Here is a 23,231-nt window from a genome sequence, read left to right on the forward strand (position 1 = left end):
CCGGCTGGATGGGCACACACCCCACTCAGCAGGCACTCTGACAACATGGACCAACCCAGCAGAGGCCGATGTGACCCAGCAGAGTGCCAGCCATAACCACACACACAGAGGATGAAACGCTCAGTCCCCAAATCCACGGTGACGGAGGCAGGGGAACCTTGTCCCCAAAGAACCTGCAGAACAAGTGTTATCACACACTGCTAGGGTTGATCCAGGCCTAACAGTATAACGGAATAAGTTACTCAAATGCAAGCTGGGGCTTTACCATATATATACAAAGCAATTTACAAAATAAAATTTCTTCAGAAATATTAATTTAGCTTCATGACATCCCAGTGAAATATAAATTATTGTATTTATATTATCCAAGAGAAAACTTCAGGCAATAATTCTAATATAGTACTGGGCTTGACTGCAAGTCCTCTAAGGATGTTTATCAATGTCTTCCTTGGTTTCATCCTTCCTCTTCTACTTCTGGTTTTTATACTGAAAAAAAAAAAGAAATTTTTTGTGGGAAAGAGCACATAACTAAGTAGAAGTTCATACCAACAAGGATTTATAACTCTTCTTCATGATCCACATAAATTTATGTCCACTTTCTTTAAGGTAGATTGAAATTTGGTAGGCTTTCCCTTTGCAGTATAAAACAGTAAATCAGGCACAGTTATTGACTAGATTGTTTTCTTTGTTCTGAACTGAAACCAAAATGCAGACAATCCAAATAAGCACTTACTTTATTCATCACCCAGTCCGCATCTTCAATGGCTCTCTTAATGATCTGCTGGATTCGCTCAGGATCGTCTTCATCAGCATGGACTTTGAAACTCTGCAACATTCCAAGTGTCACTGACTTGTCAACACAACACTTGTCAAAATAAAGATAGCATTTAAATCTCAGAAAAATATTTGTTGCAAATAAACTGTTGGTCTAAAAAGGTAAAACTACTCGGGAAAAACATGTAGTACTCGGGAAATGTGTAGCAAAACTACACATTGTGACACCATCCTCTCTGGCCATCCTCTTTCCATAAAAAGTCTGGTCATATGGAATTTCATGTTAAGTATTCTACTCCTTTCATACATCAACAACAAAAACCCCAGAGAACTTCAATTCAGAACAACTGAAATTGCCTGGTATGTTAAAACTAGAAACAGGACAACAGGTATGATCAAAAGCATGAAATTACTTCCATATAAAGTATAGAATATGAACAGTCAGATGAGATTTACCCTGATGGGGGGATATATGAATGACTGACATGGAACCAGTAGGTTTCACCATAAAAGATGTGTTTATGAAGTAATGACTGTTCACTCTCTTGACTAACACAAGAATTAGAGATGAAAGCCAAGAAAAATAGGTTTCAGATTCAAAGCAAACAAAAATAAATGGTCCTTCACACACTCCCACTATAACCCTTCAAATGCACGAAGGTCTCAAGCCGGCAGGAGAGCAGTTTTTGTTGGCCGAGCGGCAGAAGAGCCCGCAGAGCCGCGGGGCGCAGCAGCGCACCTGCCGGATGGCGTGTCTGTAGTGCTGCTGGATGGGGCCCGGGGGCAGGCGGCGGCAGCAGCGCAGCAGGTACCGGTACAGCTGCACCGAGCTGCGCACCAGCTCCGCCTCCGGCAGCGGGGACATGGCCGGGCCCGCGGCGGCTCTGCAACACAGCAAACCACAACAACCGTGAGTTTTACCGACAGCACGGAAATAAAAGCGCCAAGTAATGGTACACAACGAGAACAGGGCCGGCAGACTGAGGCTCGGCAGCAGAGCCTGCAGAAACTTCAGAATAAACCCCAACATGAAATGAATGAGAACTTGCTGAGTTTATGGACAGACGGGGGTTGGCTGTCACTGCTCAAGGGAGTAAAGTGCAGAGCTCACTCCAGAGGATCACTCTGGGATGGGAATAGCCAGGCAGACTGACAGTGGGACTTTTCGTGAGCACCCAAACCTGTATCACAGCCCACTGCGAGGTTCCTACTTGCTAAACCAGGATCCTTAAAGTCCCTCAAACTTCCAGTGCTTTCCTGAAGCATCCCTAGGAGTTCATCCACATGGTGTCTTTTTAGAATGAGGACGCTCACAATGGCTACAAATGGTGCTGGAATTTAACAGTATCTCCTATTTTGTCATCCTGTCAAGAGTTTCAAGGCTTCACTGGAAACAACACGTGTAAGTATAGAAGACAGACAAAAACATTGTTAGGTTTGAAATTTTACATGGATTGGTAACAGCAACAGGAAAAGAACAAATCTACTCAATTTCACGTCCATAACTATATTTACAAGTCGTAACAGTAAGTCCATCCAAGTCCTATAAAGTGCTAATCAAAGACTGTAAATGCCTTGTCATTTAACAGATGGTTGCCATCTGCAAAGAACTAAATTAACATTTGGAAAAAGGCACTCTTTACATCATTACTCTTAAGAATAAAGATAATAAATAAGCAACTGAATAATGAAGTAGGTGCATGCCATTGTTTTAGCACCCATTATGATACCTACTCATTATTTCAAATATTTTTTTCCTTTTTTTTAAGTAATTTAAGTCCTTTAGCCAAATGTATTTCAGAGTACACCACGACAGCTATTACATGCCTGGGTTGTAATATTTGCACAGACTAAATCTTGTTGCAGTGGGGAAAATCTCCTCTCTATGCACCTATAAATGCCCATCATTATGGGATCCAAATACTGCCAAACCTCAACACATTCATCTCTTGTTTTCTTCCAATGTTTTTTTCTGTAAAATATCCTTTTCTCTTTGCAGCGAAACCTCTGCTGGGCATCAACTCCATGCATTTTTGGTTTGGATTAATTTCACTTTGGCATTCAAGTATGGGAGGTGATTACACACCCAACAGTCAGCTGAGAGATCCCTGCATTCCCCTTCAAGCAGCAGAAAGACAAGCAACTCCAAAATATGACTCCTAACATATAGACTGAATTATTCACTGCCCCTCTCTCCATGAGAGAGAGAATTTTCATCATCCGATACAGAAAACTGGAATATGTAGTTGGATTCAAATTGATCTGAGTCCAAATTTAACTTCACACGCAAGTTTTTTTGGGCTATATTCTTGGCTGGTAAGAATTTGTATAATTCCACTGACCCTAAGAACCCAACCCTGCATTTCACATATTCCCATTTAATACAGCAAAACATCCCAAAATTCAATACAGATCCCAAAATACAATTTGGGACCAGAGCCAATTTGTGAAGTTGTTTCTAGGCTTTGATGTGTAAACTCATCACATGTCATTGTGCTCTAATTAAACCTAAGTGGTGTAATAGATTTCCTGTCACAAATGCAAAGATCCCTCATGTGCTGGGACTGTCCAGGACAGCTTGCTCCAGCACACAGAAAAGCAGCTCTGGGAGAGAGGAAGGAACCAGTCATGGAAACATATGGATATGGAAAGATGAAGCTGATCAATGGAATTGAAAATGTTTCACTACAGATAATTAGGAATTTTCCACTGCAGTAATTTTTCATGGGAAAATGATGAGCTGTTGAATTCAAATTGTGTGACAAATACATTTGCATGGATGATTTTTTTGGGGGAAAAAATATCCTTTGCCTTTCATAAATACTGGACTTTCCAAAAGGTTTGAAGATGGAAATTTTCACCCCATCTATTATCAAACCTAAACTCCTATGAGGCTCTCATATTTAAATTAAAAAACCAAACCACCTGAGTTCAGACAGATACACAGCTCCAAAAATGCTACAAATGCTGTGATATGGGCAAGCTTCACATGGAAGTTTATCACCAAAGATCTATGTTTTTCTTAGGATGTAACTTCATCTAGTGAAAACTTCACTGGAAATCTACCACAGCACCTGGAAAACTTGATAGTTATTTTGGTAAAGTGGCTGTTTAATAAGAAATAATCTCATTACCTGCCCATTGTTAAGTTCTAAGATACTGGTGCCCTGTACAAGCACACCTCAACAGGGATGAGATCCTGACAACAGGTAATGCTACACCCTGCTCTAGTGCACCCTGATGCACTGGAGAATCTGCATAGCCTCTACTGTGATTTGCCCCTTCCTCGGCACAAAAAGGACAATGAAGCACAGTAAGAATCTGCACTGTTGCCTTTTGTTCTGAAAACATCTCCCCTCGAATCCCACAAATGCTACCAGTTTTATTTGCCACGCAAAAACTCTCAACCTCACAAAATCTGGCTATAATCCTGACTAATAATGTAAATCTCCCTCTGATAACTTAAATATCATGCACAGCACAACAAACAAACGATCTACACCAAGAACTGTTGAGTCAGAAATAAAATAATCCGCTAATTGTGCTTTTCTGGAATGGATGACTGTATAATGTCCTAATCAGAAGGCTGAAATCACATTTGCATTTAGATAAAGCCCCTTTCACAAAGAGACAAGTATAAAAGGAGACACTGAGACTATTGTGGCATTTCTCTGCATTGCATAATCATTTACATTCCTGATAATGATATTCAGATAGTGAAGCAAATGCTGACCAAAGCCAATTAATCTTCATTCTGCATTAGCAGGTTTGGCAATTGACCCCGTGCACAGCAGAACCCTGACGAACCTGACACTATGCCACTGCCCTCAGTTTACTTTTTTTTTCCTGCTACTGTGTTTTTCAAGGAAATCCCCACAGTTCAACAGTCACGATTCCAATCCCTCCAAACTAGTTAAACAGCCACCAAAGCTGGGCTCCAGAGACTAGAATTGTTAATTAAAGGACTGCAAGAGTTACCTGAGCTGGTCTTGTTTACAGGTTGGCTCCTCCTTCCTGCTCCGCCCTCTCTTTCCCCAGTATACAGGCTAGGGATGTGTTTTACTACTTTGAAGTATTACACCCTCAGAAGTCTTAACTCAGGAGTTTATGATTCTCCATCCTCGTCAAACCTCATGATCTCAGGAAAAATAAGAATGCCAAAATAACACAGAAATTTGAAGCTTTTTTGAAGCCTCTTTAACCACAAAACATCTTAGTTCACGTTGTGACATCAGCCCAGGAAGGCACCCAAGGGAACTGCTGCTACCCAGAAGGTTCTTCCTCTTTGGTCACATCTGTCCTCCCTTCCAGGTTTCCCAGATTCAGGCCTGTGAGTCCAGCCCCGAGTGCCTGCAGCAGGGGCAGAACTCCCCACTCTGGGATGACACCGTCACACCTCCCCTCAGTCCCCAGTGGGTCACGGGAGCGCCTGGCGCCTCCGGGGCAGTGTGAGGGGCTCTGCTGCCCCAGGCAAACCAGCCAACGTCTGTCTGTCCATCCGTCCCTGCCTGCTCACAGGCACGAGAGGCTCGGAACGCTTGGCAGCCCCGGCAGCGCTGCCCTGCAGCCCCAGCCCTGCTGTGTGGGTGAGCACGGACAATGCTGCAGTCACTTCCAGCAGCCACATCTCGCTGGCTCTTATTGAGACAGCGGCTTTGATGTGATCGCTTCTGACGAGCCGGGGCTGAGCATTGTTGGGGTTTTGTCCTTTCTAAACACGAGCTGCAAAGTCCCCTTGCATGAGTGATGGTAGCCAGGCCTGTTCACTCCTATTTCTGCTCCTCTCCCCTTTATGCTTTGATTGATGCATGAGCCAGAAGCAATGTCAGGTGACTCTGCAGAACAATTTGGGGGGGACAGCCCTGCAGTGTAAAGTGTGCTTTACACAATATTTGTAGAGCACATGAAGGGTTAAGTACTGGCAAATGACAGATCCTGAAGATCTCTTTGTTGACAAGGAATCACCACTGATTAGACAACCTTCATGCAGTTCTATGGCATCAGGATTAGGCCTAATGCTACTCAACGTCACCAGTTTAGAAATATAAAACATAATAAATTATAAATATAATATAAACACAAAATATAGAATTGTAATTGATAAATCTTGAGAATGACAAAGAGTGCTAGAGCTGGGCATAATGACTACTTGTATAAATTAACCAAAGCCACAGGGCAGATATCTTACCTTACAGCCTGGTTTGGTATCACACAGCACAGACATGCAATACTGCAAATAAAACACTCAGGCTTTTGCAATCCTACACCAGTGAGGAAACATGCTGCCCATGCTGAGGCTGGATTACCTTGTTCTGTATAATTAATAAGCATGATCAGACTAATTGGAGTAACATTCTTTGGTGCATACTCACTAGTGAGGACAGGAACCTTCCTGGTTTAGGTGCAATTCAAACTTCTCCACTTTTTTCTCCTGAAAATTATTCTCCCGGCTTAAAGGAAATTCTGAAAGGCACAGTCTCAAAAGAACTTTTTCTTCTCAGCTCTGAATTGCTCAGTTCAACTGCTGTTAAAATTAATTTTGTTCACAGTGGCCAAATCTGTACGTATTTACCTTTGGGATCATGCCTGAATAGAAATTGAGTTATCAACTTTAAACCAAAACTGCCTGTTCATTCCTTTCTTGTAAATATTGTATTTTGAAATGATCCAGTGCTTAGTTCCAGTTCAGCAATTGTGATTCTCCCAACTTCTTCATGTCAGTAAGTGCAACAACTTTCTGGCTGAGGTTGTATCACCTTCTGAAACACCAAATAAGCTGCCACAACTGTTCTTGACAGACAGATACCCAGTTGGCAGCATAAGGCATGGAAGTGCCTTTGAAAGGCAAAACCATGCAGTCTGATTAATGACCACATTAACTCTATGGACTATGGCTCAGACAAGCATGGGAAGAATAGTAAGTCTTACATAAGGTTTTGTAGTGGTTTCTCACTGTTCAGGAAGGACTGAAATTGGTTAAAGTTTATTTTACCATTATTCTTTAACACATGCTTACTTTGCTCATACAATTCAACTTTAAAATTTTTTAAAGAAAAAGTCAAGACAGTAAAACAAGAAGCTGTCAGTACAGAAAGAGCTTTTTTTAGGAAAGTACAAGAGTTGACAAACTCGTAAAGATGGAGAATCAGAATTTAAAACAGCAAAAGAAGTCACTGTGATCCACACTATTGACTAAAGTTTAACTTAAAAATATTTGGTTTTTTAAACCAAAAATACCTAACATACTCCTCTGAGCCTTCCCTTAGTCTGCAAGGGAATAAACCCTGTGCAGTGTGACCTCTCCTTTTCCTGCTCCCCCCAGCACATCCCTTCCAGCCCTGGCTATGCACATAATCCCTGGATGGTGACGATGGGGCTTGTGCCCTGCCCTGGGATCTACACCTCATCCTTCCCAATGTGACTTGTCCTTCCCAACTCACATTATCCTTCACAGCAGTGTCCGGAACAACTCAATGTCTATTATTCCAAATCCACACCTGCTGAAATTTAGCATCTGCCAATCCCTCACTCTCAATCACAGTAATAATCTGAGCCAACCCCTTTCCTGGCATAAACCCTGTCTGTGGTGGAATTAAACCACGGATGAATTTGACCCCCCACATCCTGAGCAAAATCCACGTTCCTGGGAGCAGTGTTTATAAGCAGCAGTATTACAGGACATGTAAGTCTGGGAGCCTTTAGCCTCTTAGGGGGATTGGCCCAGCTCACTAATCGGGATTGTTTCCATACCAACAGCTAATCAGGGGCAGATCCCACCACGTCTTGGGGACACTTCTGAGCTCTTAAAGCCATAGCTCAAGTTTTCCCCAAAACTTCATTGTCACTCTCCAAGACCTAGTCTAGCTCAAAGGCAATCTAAGGAAAAGGAAGGTGTGGGCAGTGAGAAGCCCTCACAAATACAGACACCCCTCAGAACCCCGCAGGCCATTTGCTCTCGGTGGTACAGGGCTCGCTCTTAACTGATTACACACAACACACCAACTCTACTGAGTAACTCAACTAACTTAGAGCTCTGGCAGAGATGAAGGAGGGTGAAAGAAAACTCTTTTCCCTTTGCATTTATCAATACTCATCTCAGTGAATGAGTATGGCAGGACAATTCTGAGTGGCAAAAGCATTTGATGGAAATGGAGATGCCTTAGGTTCCACCCATGATTCTGGTTTGTTTACAATTGGTGAAACCTCAGGTTTAAAAGGGGGATAAAAGCTTTGGTTCAATTGAAGTCCTGGTGGTAACCTCCAGTGCTAATAATTAACTCAGTTATGCTGAATTAACTTGATATAATTATTGGTGATGAAGCAAAGACAGCGACCCAGAGAAACTTTGAGAGACAGGAAGAACAGAAGTCTTAACAATACAAAATACCCTATAAATAGCATCTTTTTTTCCCCCCAAACAGAGTCGAAGACACAAAATGAGTTCATTACAGTCATCTGGCTTCACTCAACCCTCCAAATTACCCCTGTACCCAGACAAAAGCAGTGGAATCCAGCAAATGCACTAGAATTACAGCAGGCCCTGATGAATTTGACATAGCACTCAGCACAAGTGTCTGTCCCCATCCAATTACCTAAACAATGAAGATTTAATAATACGTTTAAGAGATCCACAATGCTTCTCCTTTAACTGCAGATGTTAATTAAGAACACTTTTCTGTTGTACTGTTGGCAGTTGGGTGGTTTTTTTTAAGAACAATCTGGAGGATGCTGCTTATGAAGTCTTTTCATTTGATCTGCAGTTTTTATCTAGTATTTTCAGACTTAATCAGTTCAAACCAAACAAACCCGAACTATAAAAACCAAACATCTTTTTCCTCCCCCATTTAATATTTCTGTGACTTGCTTTGAAAAAGTATTACAGAAATGCCTTCCTTGCTACGAAAATACACACATTTTTACTGACGGTTTTTTAATGCTTATGTGTTTAAAAGGAAAGAAAATGTCAGTGGAAGCAAAAATCAGATGTGGTTAAGTCTTGGGAAGTGTGGTTAAATGACAATGAAATCCAAGGAATTCTATGCAAATTAATGCTGGAAGTAGTAGCAGAATGTCTCAGGACTGTGCCCTGCTGCCTCACCCTGCAGGAAGCACCCCTGGCCTGTTTCAGGGTCAGACAGAGCCTTCAGCACCCCGAGCCCACCGAGGGCAGAGCACCCAGGCAGGACACAGCCCCAAGGCCGTCCCTGCCCCCGTGCAGCCCGGCACAGACCCCCACACGCAGCCCCAGGTAAGCTTTCCTTGCCTTCTTCCCCTCCAGGGGCACTGTGTGCATGGATTTAGCACTACGGTTAGTACTTGCCTATTGTAAGGAATTTAACAGCTGGCACCATCACTCTGTTTAACGTTTTACAGTCCTGCAGGACCAGTGACATCCAGCCATGGAGACCTGGGTACCTTTGCTCTCTGGCTTCAGCCTGAAATGCTGCTTGACTTACCCCTGTCATAATGCTGTAAATACAAAAGTTTCCAAGCTTCTACTGCATTTTCATTATCCTTGGTGACAAGAATAAAAATATTACCTCTATCATCACCAATTGCTTCTGAGGAGAGATTCCAAGTGCTTAGATGTAAGAAATGAATAATATTTTTCCAATTTGCTAAGTAGGTGCTGCTCACACGCCCCCAGATCACTTCCTCCCTGAGTTCTGCTGGTTCTCAAACACAGCTGATTTTTCAGAACTGGATTTAATTGCCACCAGGCTCTGATCAGACTCATCAGTTCAAAGCAAGCCCCATTACATCCATAATTTATGCATTTGATTTCAACAGATCCTTTTGTCCCCAGTACTGAGGGGGCAAAAAGTATTTTCCATGGGGAAGATGCTAATGTTTTCTAAAGAACAAGTTTTGAAAAATATTATTTCTCTAGAGATATTACATTTTAACGTGGTGTGAGGGATTTTTCAAAGGCTCCAACATTTATCTGGACAGCCACTCAAATTTTGTCTCTGCCTCTTTCCTACAGTCTCTTTCGTACAGAGAGCTGAGTTACTGCTGCATGGGGAGACATCCTCGGGGAAAGGGCAGGCACAGGCTGGAGGGAAGCACAGCTCCCCCCTCCTCAGCCAGCACACAGGAGCGAGCTGTGGGCTTACCTAGCCCAAATGCACCTCATGCCCATCTGACACACAGGGTGTCCGTGTGAGTGAGGAGCTCAGCAGCCGCTCCCTGCCAGCACCCCGCCTCCCCCAGAACTCCCTCTGCCCACCCCCAGCCCTGCTCTGCCGTCACAGCCTTCATTTTCCCTTTCATGGATTTTTGCTTGAAAAAGCATCACTGCCTCAATTGTCTATTTTCAGCCTGTATTTAAGAAAACCCTTTGGTTCCATTTGCAGCCACATCCTGTCTCAGCCTCCCCCTCTTTTTGTTCCTAAATATAAGGCTGATGCAATTTGATGTGACATGACAAAATAGCACATTTGCATTGGCAGAAACTTTCTCTCAGCAGCAGTAATTAAAGGGAGTAGATGAGACATTGCTGAAATTGGTGTTTATTTAGCCTGGAAATAAAAGGCTTCAAGATGTCTTGAAAGGGATGTTCAAGTGTGTCACGACCATGAAACTCATCAATGAGTGCCGCCTTCTACGGGCTTCCTTTCTGACAAAGAAACGGTCACTCAAACAATGTCATTGATTTAAAGAGAGTAAAAAAAGAAATCAGAGTTCTGTACACCATTCTCCTAACCAGCGAAAATTATTTAATGTGTTTCTTGGGATTATAAATAGTACCAGGACACTTGTGGTTCCACGTAAGATGTGGCCAGTCAATCTCTAACTTTAGAGCACAGGCTCTCTCAACATGAGAAAACCAAGATCTCATTGACCACAGTGAGAAATAGGCACTTAAGTATCTGAATTTTTTGATCTGAGATGCAACAGCAGAGGACAGGTACTCACCTTCACCTACAACACAGACTTTTATTAATTGTCAAAGACAGAAATCCAGAAACAGCAGCCTGAATCCTGTAAGTTCAACAGGATTCACACTACAGATTAAAACTCATCTACAAAACTCATGAAATAATTTGCTGTGCCCAGTTTTGTTGAACAGATGCACAGCAAATGCCTGACAGGGTCAGGTAATGTCAGCTTTCTGTACTCTGTTCCATTATTGATGACAGCAGTAGAACGCAGTAGCGGAAGAAGAGCAATATTTAGAAGTTGTGGGGGTTTTCTTGATATTTAGAAGGTAAATTTAGTTTACTTAATCCATATGAAGAATCCAAGGAAAGGTCTGGTAGCTGTTCCACAGGCCACAGGATTAAGCAGACATAATATGGTTTCAAGTGAAACTTCCTGCTCAGGAGCATCTTCCCTCTCCTTGTGCACACAAGGCTATTCTTTCAAACCCATCTGTGATCAGCTCAAAATCGGCAGCCCACGTTTTGAGCAGGCTCGTTTCCATCCTAACACAGATGGCACCAAGAACAGGGCAGGCCAGAAAAAAATCAGTTTGCATATTATGCTTCAGTTTTTATGGGTCAGATTACCATTCAAAGCCATCAAAATGGCAACCCATATGTGATGTGTCTGCCATCGGAACTGAAGTGATACACCACCAAAATCTTAACGGGGTTGGTTAGACAGCGCTTGATTAACCATTGACTAAACTCTGATATTTAAAAGTGAAGACATTTTCCTTCCCAAGATTTTTTTTTACTCTAGCAGATCAATAAAATTGCTTTGGTGAGTCAATAAGGAAAAGACATTTTGCCATCTTCATCCCTGAACAACTGCATCGGCATGGCTCTCTTGGCAGAAGGGAGCTCAGCTTCTATGCCAAATATTCGCTTCCTCCGTGAGCCAGGTGCAGATGTTGGCTATATCATCTGTTCCTACTTCTTTGTTCTACAAGCCAGAAAATTGTTCCCACAGCTTTGGGGAGAAAATGGGGATAAGAGCTCTTTGCACACTTTCATTGGAAGAATATCAGATGTTTTAAAGACACTCTCCTAGAAATAAGAAATGTGTCATTCCCCCCACTTGTGACAATTAGGCAGCAGAGAGCCGTGACCTATGGATCCCGAAGGGATGCTGCAGCAAGGTCAAAGCCACGGCTTTCTGTTCCCAGCCTCCTACACATCCTCTGCCTTCCTGCAGTGCCAGCTACAGCCCATTCCCTGCTCTAGGGAGGGCATTATCCCAGATGCTCCAAAGACTCTGCTGCCACGGAGACAGGTTTTAAAGCGGGCAGGCCTCTTCTGGGAGAAGTCTATTGAATAGTATGAGGTATTGGAAATGTCCCACTATGTTATCATGGCACCTGGAACTCAACTGCCATGCTGACAGCCAGGTCCACCAGCCTGTGTCACTGCCAATGGGAACATTCTTCATTCACAAGTTTTTTCAGCCCTCTAGCCTCTCTACATGATATTTTGGTCAATGCTGATACTTCAGGTGCATATTCTCAACCAGATACAATATACACAACGAAAAATTCACTTACAGCATCTAGAGTAGAGGAACTTTAATTATCTTCACAGATTATGCCTGTCCAAGTCCAAAAGTAAGCAAGAGACCTGCAGAGAAGAATCAATTTTCATTATCTGTTTCTCCTCAGCTCGGTACTTGAAGTGCCATTAATAAAGAAGTGCTGAGAAACCCATCCATAGCTCAGTTTATTCCTATGGGAGCTTTCACTTTCATCTGACCAGTAACATCAGACATGAATGTATGGCCTTAACATGGACAGGCTATTGCTTTCAGTCATCTACTCTGAAAAGCTTAAAAAAATATACCCTACAAAAATATTTAAGTAGAGAGAAATTCTGACTGAGGAGAACTGACCCTTCAATATTTCCTGATAAGAGTTGCTGGAGGTAAGAAAGCATTTACCTCCTTTAAAGAGCCACAGTTTCTTGCACTCAGAACGCTGTACAATGACATGATAATTACTTTACAGTATTCTGCATACAAAAAACTGCTTTGGACCCAGGCAACAACAGACTGCACACAAGAAACTGCTTTTTACGATTGTACAGTGAGTAAAGCAAAGCAACTCATTCTCTAAAGCCAACACTAATTTGTTTATTTAGAACCTCTCCTAACTTTGTTGAAGTCAAGCAAACTTCATAGATTTCTCTGGCTATCCAAAGACATTTGGATCAGGTTTTACCTCAGATCCTTCACAGAGATTTTAAAAAACTACTTAAAACAAGTGTCCTGGAAGATAACAACAGAGACTCTGAACTGATCTGTTTTGCCTCCCTTTGAAAGACACGAATCTTTGAAAAATCTAAGGCAAAATTCTCAAGCACATTTACAAACACATGGATCAAAGACAGCTGTTGCAGATTATTTTTTTCTCCCCCAAGTATTTAACAGTAGAATAACTTGGTGACATATGATGATTGACAACAGCTTGGGATGTTGATTTTCAAGTTTTGGTATCTAATGTCAGCACTTATATTTGCCCTCTGAAGGCCATATCAAGATGCTCACAGGCAGACTTACTGTAATAGACAGTGTGAAACAAGAACCCAGAAGAACAGATTCAACTTTAAAAGCTCATCCTGAGTCCACTGACTCTTTCTAGCTGTCGTACAAGAATGAAACACGAAAAGCTGCCTATTTTCATCCATCACCTAAATTTTCCTTTCTGAGAGCAGAGGACCTCTGATAAAGATCTTGGCTGAGTGCTGCAGAAAACACCTCTCATTAGCATTGTTAATTAGCAGTTAGAAGGTACACCTGCAGTTAGCTATCCCACCAGGACATTCACCACGCCCTTTCAGAACTGCAGTCCTCTGTTAACTCATAGCCAATGTAATACCCAGAGAGCAACACAATTAACTTCTCCTTAGGCTGATATTCAAACCAGCAGTTACTTCTATAATTCACTTAGCAGAGCATCAAGCACCTGGGCTCAGAAAGCTTTCCAAACCTACTCCAAATACACCCAGCTGAGCTTTGGGAACACAGTAAAACAGTATCAGTTGCTCTGTTTCACTGTTCAGTGATAAACACTGCTTAAGGTCTAACCTGAATTTCCACTTTGGAAGTGTTTTTTAAAGAAAAGTTCATGTCAAACTTGAGGCTCCTTTGTGCTGCCAAAGTGTATAGAGAGCACTGATGTAAATGTGAATTACACTCCTGACACACAGTGATTAACTGGTATAAGTTGTTAAAGCAAATAATCTCCAACTTGCTGCCCTATTTTTATCTACTAAAAGCCCAGTGCCTCCTTGTGATCCTCCAGTGCAAAGCTGACCTGCACTCAATCCCTTCTGTGCATCAGATTGGTGACAAGATTTCTGCATGTTCATATGCCACCTCCAAACAGCTGCAGCCTGGAACAATGGCTGTGTTGATTTTATATAACCTTTAAAAACAAATAATAAAATTCTAGTGTGCCCCTAAAACATTTTTGAGAAAAACAGGCTTACTTTCCATGCACAGACATACTTCCAAGCAAAACCTGGGAGCCCATGTTCATTCCTGTCTATGAGGGAGCAACAATATTGCTGTTCAATTTCTTATTTATCCTGTATCATACATGCTCACCATACCAAAAGGAATACAGAAATGCTATCTGTAAAGTCTTTACACTTTAATAAAGTGATTGGTAATAATTTACTGAAGGTAAACAGCTATAAATCTGCTGTTCCTAGCATGCTAAAACTTATTTATCCGTTTGTCTTGATGGAAATTTGTTTCAGTGGGCAAAGATCAAAGCCACACACACATTATTTTTCCGAGGGCTGCCAGTGTTTGTTGATGGAATGATGAATCCCATTTGTTGCATTACATCCCTGTCTCTGTATGCCACAACTCTGCTTCCCACTGGTGTGAGAACAGGACCAGGAGCAGAATCAACTGCTCTGCTCACACCTTTCTTCCCCAGCATGAACTGGTCAGCTTCTACTGGGAGAAACATTTCCATAACAATCTGACCAGACTTGTCCCTCGTTTGTTTGCAATGAAAGAGTTAATATCTGTGACCCAAATATGGAGACCCATTTTAAACTTGCTGAAAATTGCTTTTTAATCCTAGCTCTCGAGGATTTCCTTTGAAACCATCTGCCATGCACGCTGGGTACTCTTTCCCTGTATATATGCAGGATTACTATAATATGGATTCTTTTGTGTAACTTAATACATTTCAGCATATTAAAAAATTAGTTGAAATTTCCTTTTTTTTTTTAATTTCAAGTGCCATAAAAATTACTGTAGAAGTCAAAACCACTGACAAGTTCATGGCAAAGCCAGCATCCATATTTATCTTATTTACTGCAGTATTTGCCTCGCAATTTTAATATTTAATCACTCTGACACTGGCTGGGTTTAAGGAATAGTTATGACTTATTGGTATAACTAACGCACATGCTTCAAATCAAGTTCAAGAATTTTGCTGGATAGGAATGGATTTAATCATGTGCTTTACCAGGCTTAAATTTCCCATGCTTACTTTCAAGTCTGGAAGACACAACATCCTAATGATTAGAGATCAGAAAATATTTCCCAATATTATTTCAAAAAATCTATTGCCCCACTTTTTCTATTTTCTTGCTATGAACCTTTATGCAATTGTATTCTTATAGTACATATACTGAAGAGAAAGAAAAACATCATGCTTAACATCATGCTTGTAAATAAACTGAATTTTAAGACTGGCACATGCGACTATGTATATTTTAGCAAATATCCAAAACTTAAACCAGAGAAAGTATATTGCTTACTATCACAATAATCACAGCCAGAGTGATTGAAAATAGCAAACATTCAGCAAGCTAGATTTAGAATCAATTTATTGAATCAGCCTATAAAGAAAAAAAAAATCTAAATCCCAGCACAATTATCAAGCATCTTCAGAGTGAAATACTTTTTTAAAAATGTGATTTGCCTGCAAATATTCTGAGAACAGAAAATAAGGACAATTATTTGCATAGGTTTAATCACACAATGTGACACTGATATTTCAGGAGCCAGACAGCCAACAGCCTGTGAACTTCTTTGTTCCACATAAACACATCTCAGAGCACCAAACCTGTGCCTGGGCTTCCTGAGCAGCCCTGAGTCCTCACTCACATGATTTATTTCACAGCCAGTCACCCAAGAGCTAATACAAATGAGCGGCAATGCAGAATCCCCCTCCAAACCAAAGGGAGGATCCCATTCCCTTTGATGCCTTTGCCCTGGAAAGGAGCTGTGTTAGCTGGGATAAAAATATACAGGATAGATCTACACATACAGATGTTGGAAGAATGTAGAGAGGAAAAACAAGCAAATCATTTTGTTTCAGCACTAACAGATGTTGAAGCATCATCCTGCAGACATGTTACTTTTAATACAATACAGCTCATAAAGTGAGGGGAGGAGGACAGAATCAATGCCCAATTACCCAGTTTTTTCAGGGTTTCCATTTTAATGAGCTTCCTGGATGATTCTGTCCTTTTAATTTTCCTCCTCTAATAATCCTATCGAATTAGTTTTGTCTAAAACATCAGCAAAAAGAAAATCAGCTGTCTAACAAAATCCTAAAATTGCTGGTAGCAGGTTCTTAAAAATGACACGTTATACATCATTTACTTCTGCACAAATGCAGAGCAATTCCCAAGATCCTACAGCACTGCTGGGATTAGACTTGAGTGACTGAAAACAGTCTCATGTCCTGACACATCTGCTAATGGCAAACGGATAGAAACAGACTAACAGTGCAATGGCATTTGCAGATAGATCAGTGCTGAAAAAACAACCAAATGCAGAACAAATAGATTAAAGCCACCTTTCTGTGGCTAAGGGAGGGATTAGGGGAAGCTTGGCCTGCATTCCAGCTGCAGACTAACCTGCTTTCCTGCCAGACTGCATCTGCCACTCCCGTTATCAACAGAGGCAGTGACTTCCCACCTGCCACCTGGCCAGCCATGTGAGGAGCTGGTGACACCAGGGGTGGCTGCGGGGCCACTGCTGCAGCCAGAGAGCACACAGAGCTCACATCCCCTGAATCCACCAGGCAGCCCCAGCCCAAAACAGCCCTGCCCTCTGCAGTGCCCGGCCTGGCAGGCAAGGACAGGGCAAGCACGAGCAAGAGCTCCAGTGATGGCACTCATGACCTCTAAACAAAAAAAAGTAAAGACAAACCCCCAATAGCCATAACTGTTTACAGAGCAGCTTTCTTACAACCCACTGGTCCCCCAGTACCACAGGAATTAGTGATGCAGAACTAATTGATATAAATCTCCTGAGGGGAGAGTTGCTGCTGGTTATCTCAAGATGAGAAATTTAGTCCAGAAGGATAAATTGGACAGACAGCTGAAAAGCTTTAGTTCTCCTGGTAGGAAAGGAATTGATCTGATAAAGAAAGCCCTTAAAGAGATACTATCAAGTAAAAAAAAATGTGACTAGGAAAAACATTAATAGTCTTAAGACAACTGAGAAACGTCTAAAAACTGTGTTTATATCAGTCTAGCTAATTATTCCCATCTTCACACAAAAGATGAAAAACTGAAGATATAAAAATTTTAACATTTCTCCTAGTTAAACTTATGTTATGAATATAATTATGAAACTGCTATAAAAATCCCTGTTCTTCAATTAGTGATTTAATTTTTGCATCTAGTATTTTTACTTATCAATTCCCCTTCCACCAAATTGAAGAAAAATACAAGTATTCAGATATTCATAGACATGTAAAAGATTCTATTCATGATTCTGGCAAAAGGTTGTATCAGACTTTTCTGGATTAATTTTACTGCCCAAACCCTCAATTCCATTCATTACAATAATTTTTTTTGATAAACAAAATAACAACAGTTCATGTGCATGTCACACGTGCAGCCTGCATCTTTTGCTCTGAAGTGCACATATGCAAGATAAGCTTTCTTAAAAACATTTGATTTCAAGGATAGGATTATGAAGCAACAACACAACAATGAATTCTCAAAAGGCACCTGCAACCCATGGAGCATTGGCCCATCAAGTTGTGGGACTTCAGGACGTGAGCCCTGCGCTGTACTCAGGGACAATGGGATGTCACAGCCCAGCAGCTCACGCCATCCCTGCTGCTCTGTTCTGCTGCTGGGCACAACGCTCTCCTGAGGCTCTCAGGGAATCAAACACCCCAAACTAGCTGAGGGTGGAAAAATCTCAGCAAGAGCTCCCAAACTAACCAAATTCTCCATGTACAACCAGTGCCTGTTGTCAGTCTGACCACAGAGCCGGAGCTTCCATCACCTGAACCAGTGACTCTGAAGTTCCATGGAAGGGAAGACTTCCAAAGCTGCTATCTTCCTTGGACAACAGGTTTGAATCAAGACAGGAACTGAGCTGCATGATGTGACTCAGTGCTGAGTTCAGCCTATCCAGCCTGTGGCACACCCCACCAGCTGAGAATCCCTGCTCTCCACAAGGGCCATAGCCACCCTGAACCTTAGGGTAATTCAGAGCACCTCTATTCAACTTGTGGCTCGGCATTATTTCAGCTACCAGTTTACTCCGGAAACAGTGGATCATGGAGAACAAGGTCAATCAACATGTGATGTATTTAAACAAGCAGCAAACAGCAATGCAACTCTTGGAAAAAACATAAATGTACCATCACACAGAGATTAAAATCATGCATTGCTTTTTGCCTGGAGAGGAGGAAAAGGAAGTAGCTTCTCTCCCCTCTCCAAAACCCATCATTTAGGGATGCTGCTCGCACAAGGACAAGTGCCTTGTGGTGATGCTTTCAATTCTGCACCTTCTAGGGAAGATAACACACTGTGGAGCTATTTTAAGAACATCTCATTCACAAAGGTCTCCAATTCCATCTTCAGAGACAGAGAGGATTTTCTTGCTGCTTCAACGTCTTTACTGGCTTGACATTTGCTTCAGAGGGAATTCATTTGCTGTTCCAACATCAGAATGGAGCAAGAGCAGCTGCCAGAAGAAGGATAAAAGGAAACACTGTCGACAAAGAGCAGCAGGGTCATTTCTGGTGCAAAGAAATATAGAACAGAGAGAACCGCAGAACTGACACTTTCTCCAGAAAGCAGCAGGGGATAAAGATGTCCCCTCTGCCCCCTGCAACTGGTGTTTAGGGAGGGACTAAACAATCAGGCTTAAGTTTGTAAATGACTAATTATTACAAACCAACTGTAAGCACCCGAGCATTCCCACTTAAAGCCAAGTTCATGCTTAAATGCTGCAGTCAGCAAAGAACTCAGTAAGTCCTTAGAACTCTCAAAAGAAAACACTTCTGGCTAGAAAGCTCTGCAGAGCACAAGTTCAGTGTTTAGGAGGTGACATTTTGGGGATGATTTCAAGCTGCAGTGCTAATCCTGACCATCATATCTGTATATGGAGCACACTGGACAGACTTGGGGCAGGGCTGTGATCCCACCACAAAAAACTGTTCAGCAAGAGCCAGAGGTGGCTGACGGGCCAGGTAAGCAACACAGGTACCCGCAGAGTCTGATATCCACCATCAGGGAGAAGCACAATCTTGGATGACACCATCTGTCACTCACACCAGTTGTCCCCTACCCCATCCCAGGCACATCATGCTGCCCTGCTGCAGGAAGCACCATTCCAACATTTAATTGCTGTCCAAAGCAGTGCCACATTCCCACAGTGCTGCTCTAAAGAGTCACCCTGCCTGCTGCCCTGACTGCCAGCCTCACCATAGCTCACCTGCTCGGCTGGATTGCTCTATTCTTTTCCCTCTATCTTATTAAAACGTTGCCCTGAGCAGGGCAGGGATTTGTCCCTCATTCCACAAGACAGGCAGATCCTGCCCTCCTCCTAGATGAAGGAACACTGCCATCCTTTCAAAAGTTAAGACAGAAACCTTTATACACAACCAAAGCTAAACCAAAATATTCCTTCCCCTGCTCCTCTCTGGATTTTATTAATGGAGGAATTTATTCTTTTCCAGTTTCATGGAGAAAAGGTTTTGAAGACAAATACTCTGGAAAATTACTCCTTGCGAAGAAAAGGGCTAACATACTCGAACAGCAATTTCAATCCCATGATATTTCGTGTACATGCTTATTCTGTTGCACGTTAGGATCACAGTTTATTTGGAGCGTGGTATTTATCTGACTAACCAAACCTGCTCAGATTCACAGGCGTGAGCACCATGATTCTGACACCTTAAGGGCTCCAGCATCAGGATTTATGAATTAAATATTTCCAGGGTGTTACAGAACACTGAGGACTGTATCTGCAGAGTGTTATATCAGGGTATGTGTGGGCTTGTCAAACACCCACATGATAAATTATCAACAGTGCAGCTCAGAGCACCCCTTTTCTGGATCAGAGACAAATCTGTGCATTTTATTATGCTTTGTTCCACTTAATGTTATTTTTTTCTGCATTAAAGGTTCACACAACCCCTACATGCCCAAATGCTGAAGGACATTCATACACAACACATGATCAAAAGACTTATTCTAATATTTCAAGTCCTGTTTTCACAGCTACTTCATGTGGGACAAGAAAAAAATGCTGACAAGTAATGTCTGGAACTGGACAATTACATTTTATACTGTTCAAGATGATACAATCTTTTGTGTAGAATTTTAAGGTTAAAACACTGCTGAGGAGCATTAAAGAAACAGGACTAGCTGATTACAAAGTGTCTACCATCCCTTGCCTGTATGCAGAGCACTGTCAAAGAGATTATACCCCTGCAAACCAAGTGTCAAATCTGAGAGGAAAAGAAATTTCTCAAGAGTCAGAAAAGACTAAACTTGAAGCTGTGGCTTTTCAGAAATGAACAAGCGTGAACCCTGTGTTTCTGATGCACAGTACTGACTTCTACATGCAGTAACAGACCTCTGCTGAGGAAACAAAGGGTCTATTAGGTGAGCACTTTGCAAGTTTCATGTTTTCCTTACTACCCTTCTGTTTTTTTCTTACACATGAATCAACTCGATCTTGTCCTCCTTAACCTTCGCAGCATGAACAGCCTAAAAAGCAGTTGAACTGGGAGCTCTTAAGTTCCACAGTATGACAGAGGCCAGGGACACCAGCTGAAAGTGTTTATGAACCCAGTGTGCAAGGAAGATACACTGGTTAGGGTGGGCCACCCAACGCTGGCACCTGACAGAACTCCATATGGGCACCAAGATAAGCACATCCCTCACCAGGCTTCACCTCACTGAGCAGGGCTGCTGCAGCTTCCAAGGGCAAGTAGAACAACGTGGCTGTAGCATTGAGTGCATCTGAAATCAGTAAAGTGGGTCCCAGATTTTACCAACACTTTACAGATGGAAGCTGGGGAGCACGGTTTGGAGTGATCTGGTCAAGGACTGTCAGGAAACACGTGCCAGTGCCAGGACTGCAAACCCTGCACTTCTCCTGCTGCTGAGAATCCACCAACATGACAGCATCTAACAACACTTTCAGGGTACTTCTAAGGCAAGACACCTATTTACCCAGTAAAGTACCTAACTGAACAAACAGTTAAGGTGACACTGTGTGCTTAGACTTGAATAATGGCACTGGGACACTGACCTGCAAATACACTGAGAACCCAGCTTCCCATACAAGGATTATAAGGCCACTGCTCCCTTTTACTACTTGAAAAGGTTTTGCAGAAGAGAGAAAAAGAAAAGTCCATAGTAAAAACGTGTGGGAGTTTTAAAAGCCTTCCAATCCTGCCAACACAGCCCCATGCCCTTTTGTAGCTGCTTCCTTCCTTCTCCCCCACACCACACCTCCCCAGAGCCCCAGGGGAAGCAGAAACCAGGAGAACCCTCGGGGTGTGCCATATTCAGACCCAGCTTGTTATCAGCTCCACAGAAACCTCAGACAGCTACAAATGTGAGTTCTAAATAAGTATTCTGTCTCTTCTTCCAATAGGTAATAGAAAATGGCTGTAAACCAAAATTTGCTTGTTTTTTTTTTTTCTTAAGTGCAGTCTCTCTTTTTAAGATGGTGACATGACAGCAAAACTGTGATATAATTCCAGACTGGACTATTAGTAACCATATTTCCAAAAGCAACAGGGATAGCTTTAACAAAAGAAGCCATCTTCAGTCCTGCAAGACTTTTCTTGATTACATTCTCAAAGAGCAGGCAAAAATTACCCAAACCCCATTGTTATAAAGTATCCCCAAAGTATCAAACCATACTTGGAAAGATTTTGTACTGAGGTTTCAGGAGTCACAACAGGCTGTCTGTCACATTTATACTCTCTTCCTCTCCCTGCAGAGGAGCCCGATGCTGTCCAGTTTTCAGAGACAGAGAGCACAGATGACAGGACTGCACCCACAGGGATCTGCTGGTAACACCTCAGCACTGCAGCTGTCCTGTCACAGCTCTGCTGGGCTCTTTTCCTGCCCAGACAGGAGCCAGGGGCAGCGAAGGAGAGGCTGTCAGCTCCCTCCCAGCACAGCAGATCCCCTGTCAGTCACGGACTGCCTCTGAACTGCTCAGTTCAGTCACCTGAAAGAACCTCTTTATCACCCTCACTGTAATTTAACTCTACCATCATGGGAAACGTAACCTGGGAGAGTTTTTCTGAGGTAAAACTATTAATCAGATATGATTAATATTCACATGAGAAAACGGAAGGTGTTAAAACTGTCGAGTTTTTATCCACCTCTGTGTTTCAGGGAACACTGATGCCTTACCCAAAGACACTGCAGTCCCCAAGCATGCAGATGCATAGCGTGAGGGAACTAGAACAACCAAAGGATATTTCGGTCCTGGTTAACACGTACCTCGCAGTGAGCCCCCGAGCGTGTTCTGAGCACGCTGAAGGGAGCCTCGCAGAGACTGCCTCGGGCAACGGGCCACGGCCGTGCTGCTGGGAGCATCTACACCCTCTCATTAGCGGTTTATTTCCCTTTCCTGCCAAGGGGAGCTCAGGCGCGGCGTGACATGGTGCCACCACCTGCTGCCACAGCCCAGGGGCCCCGCTGCCAGCCCCGCAGTCGCCGCTCTCGGGTCCTCAGAGACTCGAAAAACAGGCCCCAAAACCCCACAGCCCCCCACGCCCTTCGCGGGCAGCCCCCGTCGGCCCCCCGTGCTGCGGGACCGGCCGCGGCGGGACGGAGCGGGGTCGGCCTGCAGCCAGCGAGACCCGAGGGCACCGTGACCCGGGCGGGAGCAGAGCGGGCACAGAGCGAGCCGCTGGCGGGCACCGGAACCGGGCAGTGCGAGGGCGCGAGGACACCGGGAGCCGGCGCGGCCCCTCAGCCCGCCCTCAGCGCGGCCCGCGCTCCGCTCCCCGCCGCCCCCTCAGCGCCCACAGCGACCCCGCGCGCGCCGCGTCCTCACCTCACCCCGCCCCGGGCCGCTGTTGGCCGCGTCCGCCGCCCGTCAGCACATCTCCTCCGCCCATTGGCCGCTTGCCGCCTGAGGGCGGGCGCGGCGGCCGCTTCCTCATCCGTCAGGCGGCGCCGCGCTCCGCGATTGGCGGCGCCGCGCTCCGCGATTGGCGGCGCGGCGGCTCGCTCACCGCCCACCGCCTGCGACCACTGGTGAGGAGCGCTGCCGGTGACGCC

General features: G+C 43.4%; 1 protein-coding gene across 4 annotated transcripts; it reads right to left on the reverse strand.

The window, feature by feature from the left end:
- Nucleotides 1-247: 247 nt before the first annotated feature.
- On the reverse strand, nucleotides 248-23,169 carry LYRM9 (LYR motif containing 9). Of its 4 annotated transcripts, none has more exons than XM_053961683.1 (5): nucleotides 23,005-23,169; nucleotides 12,242-12,314; nucleotides 1,514-1,658; nucleotides 734-826; nucleotides 248-486 (listed from the first exon to the last, which is right to left on the reverse strand). In XM_053961683.1, exons 2-5 carry the CDS (start codon nucleotides 12,244-12,246, stop codon nucleotides 469-471), a joined length of 261 nt encoding a protein of 86 aa, XP_053817658.1. In that variant the 5' UTR covers nucleotides 12,247-12,314; nucleotides 23,005-23,169; the 3' UTR covers nucleotides 248-468. The 4 variants fall into 4 exon arrangements, with proteins under 4 accessions (XP_053817658.1, XP_053817660.1, XP_053817661.1 ...); XM_053961685.1 differs by lacking the exon at nucleotides 23,005-23,169 and adding an exon at nucleotides 22,446-22,527; XM_053961686.1 differs by lacking the exon at nucleotides 12,242-12,314.
- Nucleotides 23,170-23,231: the final 62 nt, after the last annotated feature.

Source organism: Vidua chalybeata, chromosome 20 (genome assembly GCF_026979565.1).
Source record: "Vidua chalybeata isolate OUT-0048 chromosome 20, bVidCha1 merged haplotype, whole genome shotgun sequence".
Lineage (NCBI taxonomy): Eukaryota > Metazoa > Chordata > Aves > Passeriformes > Viduidae > Vidua > Vidua chalybeata.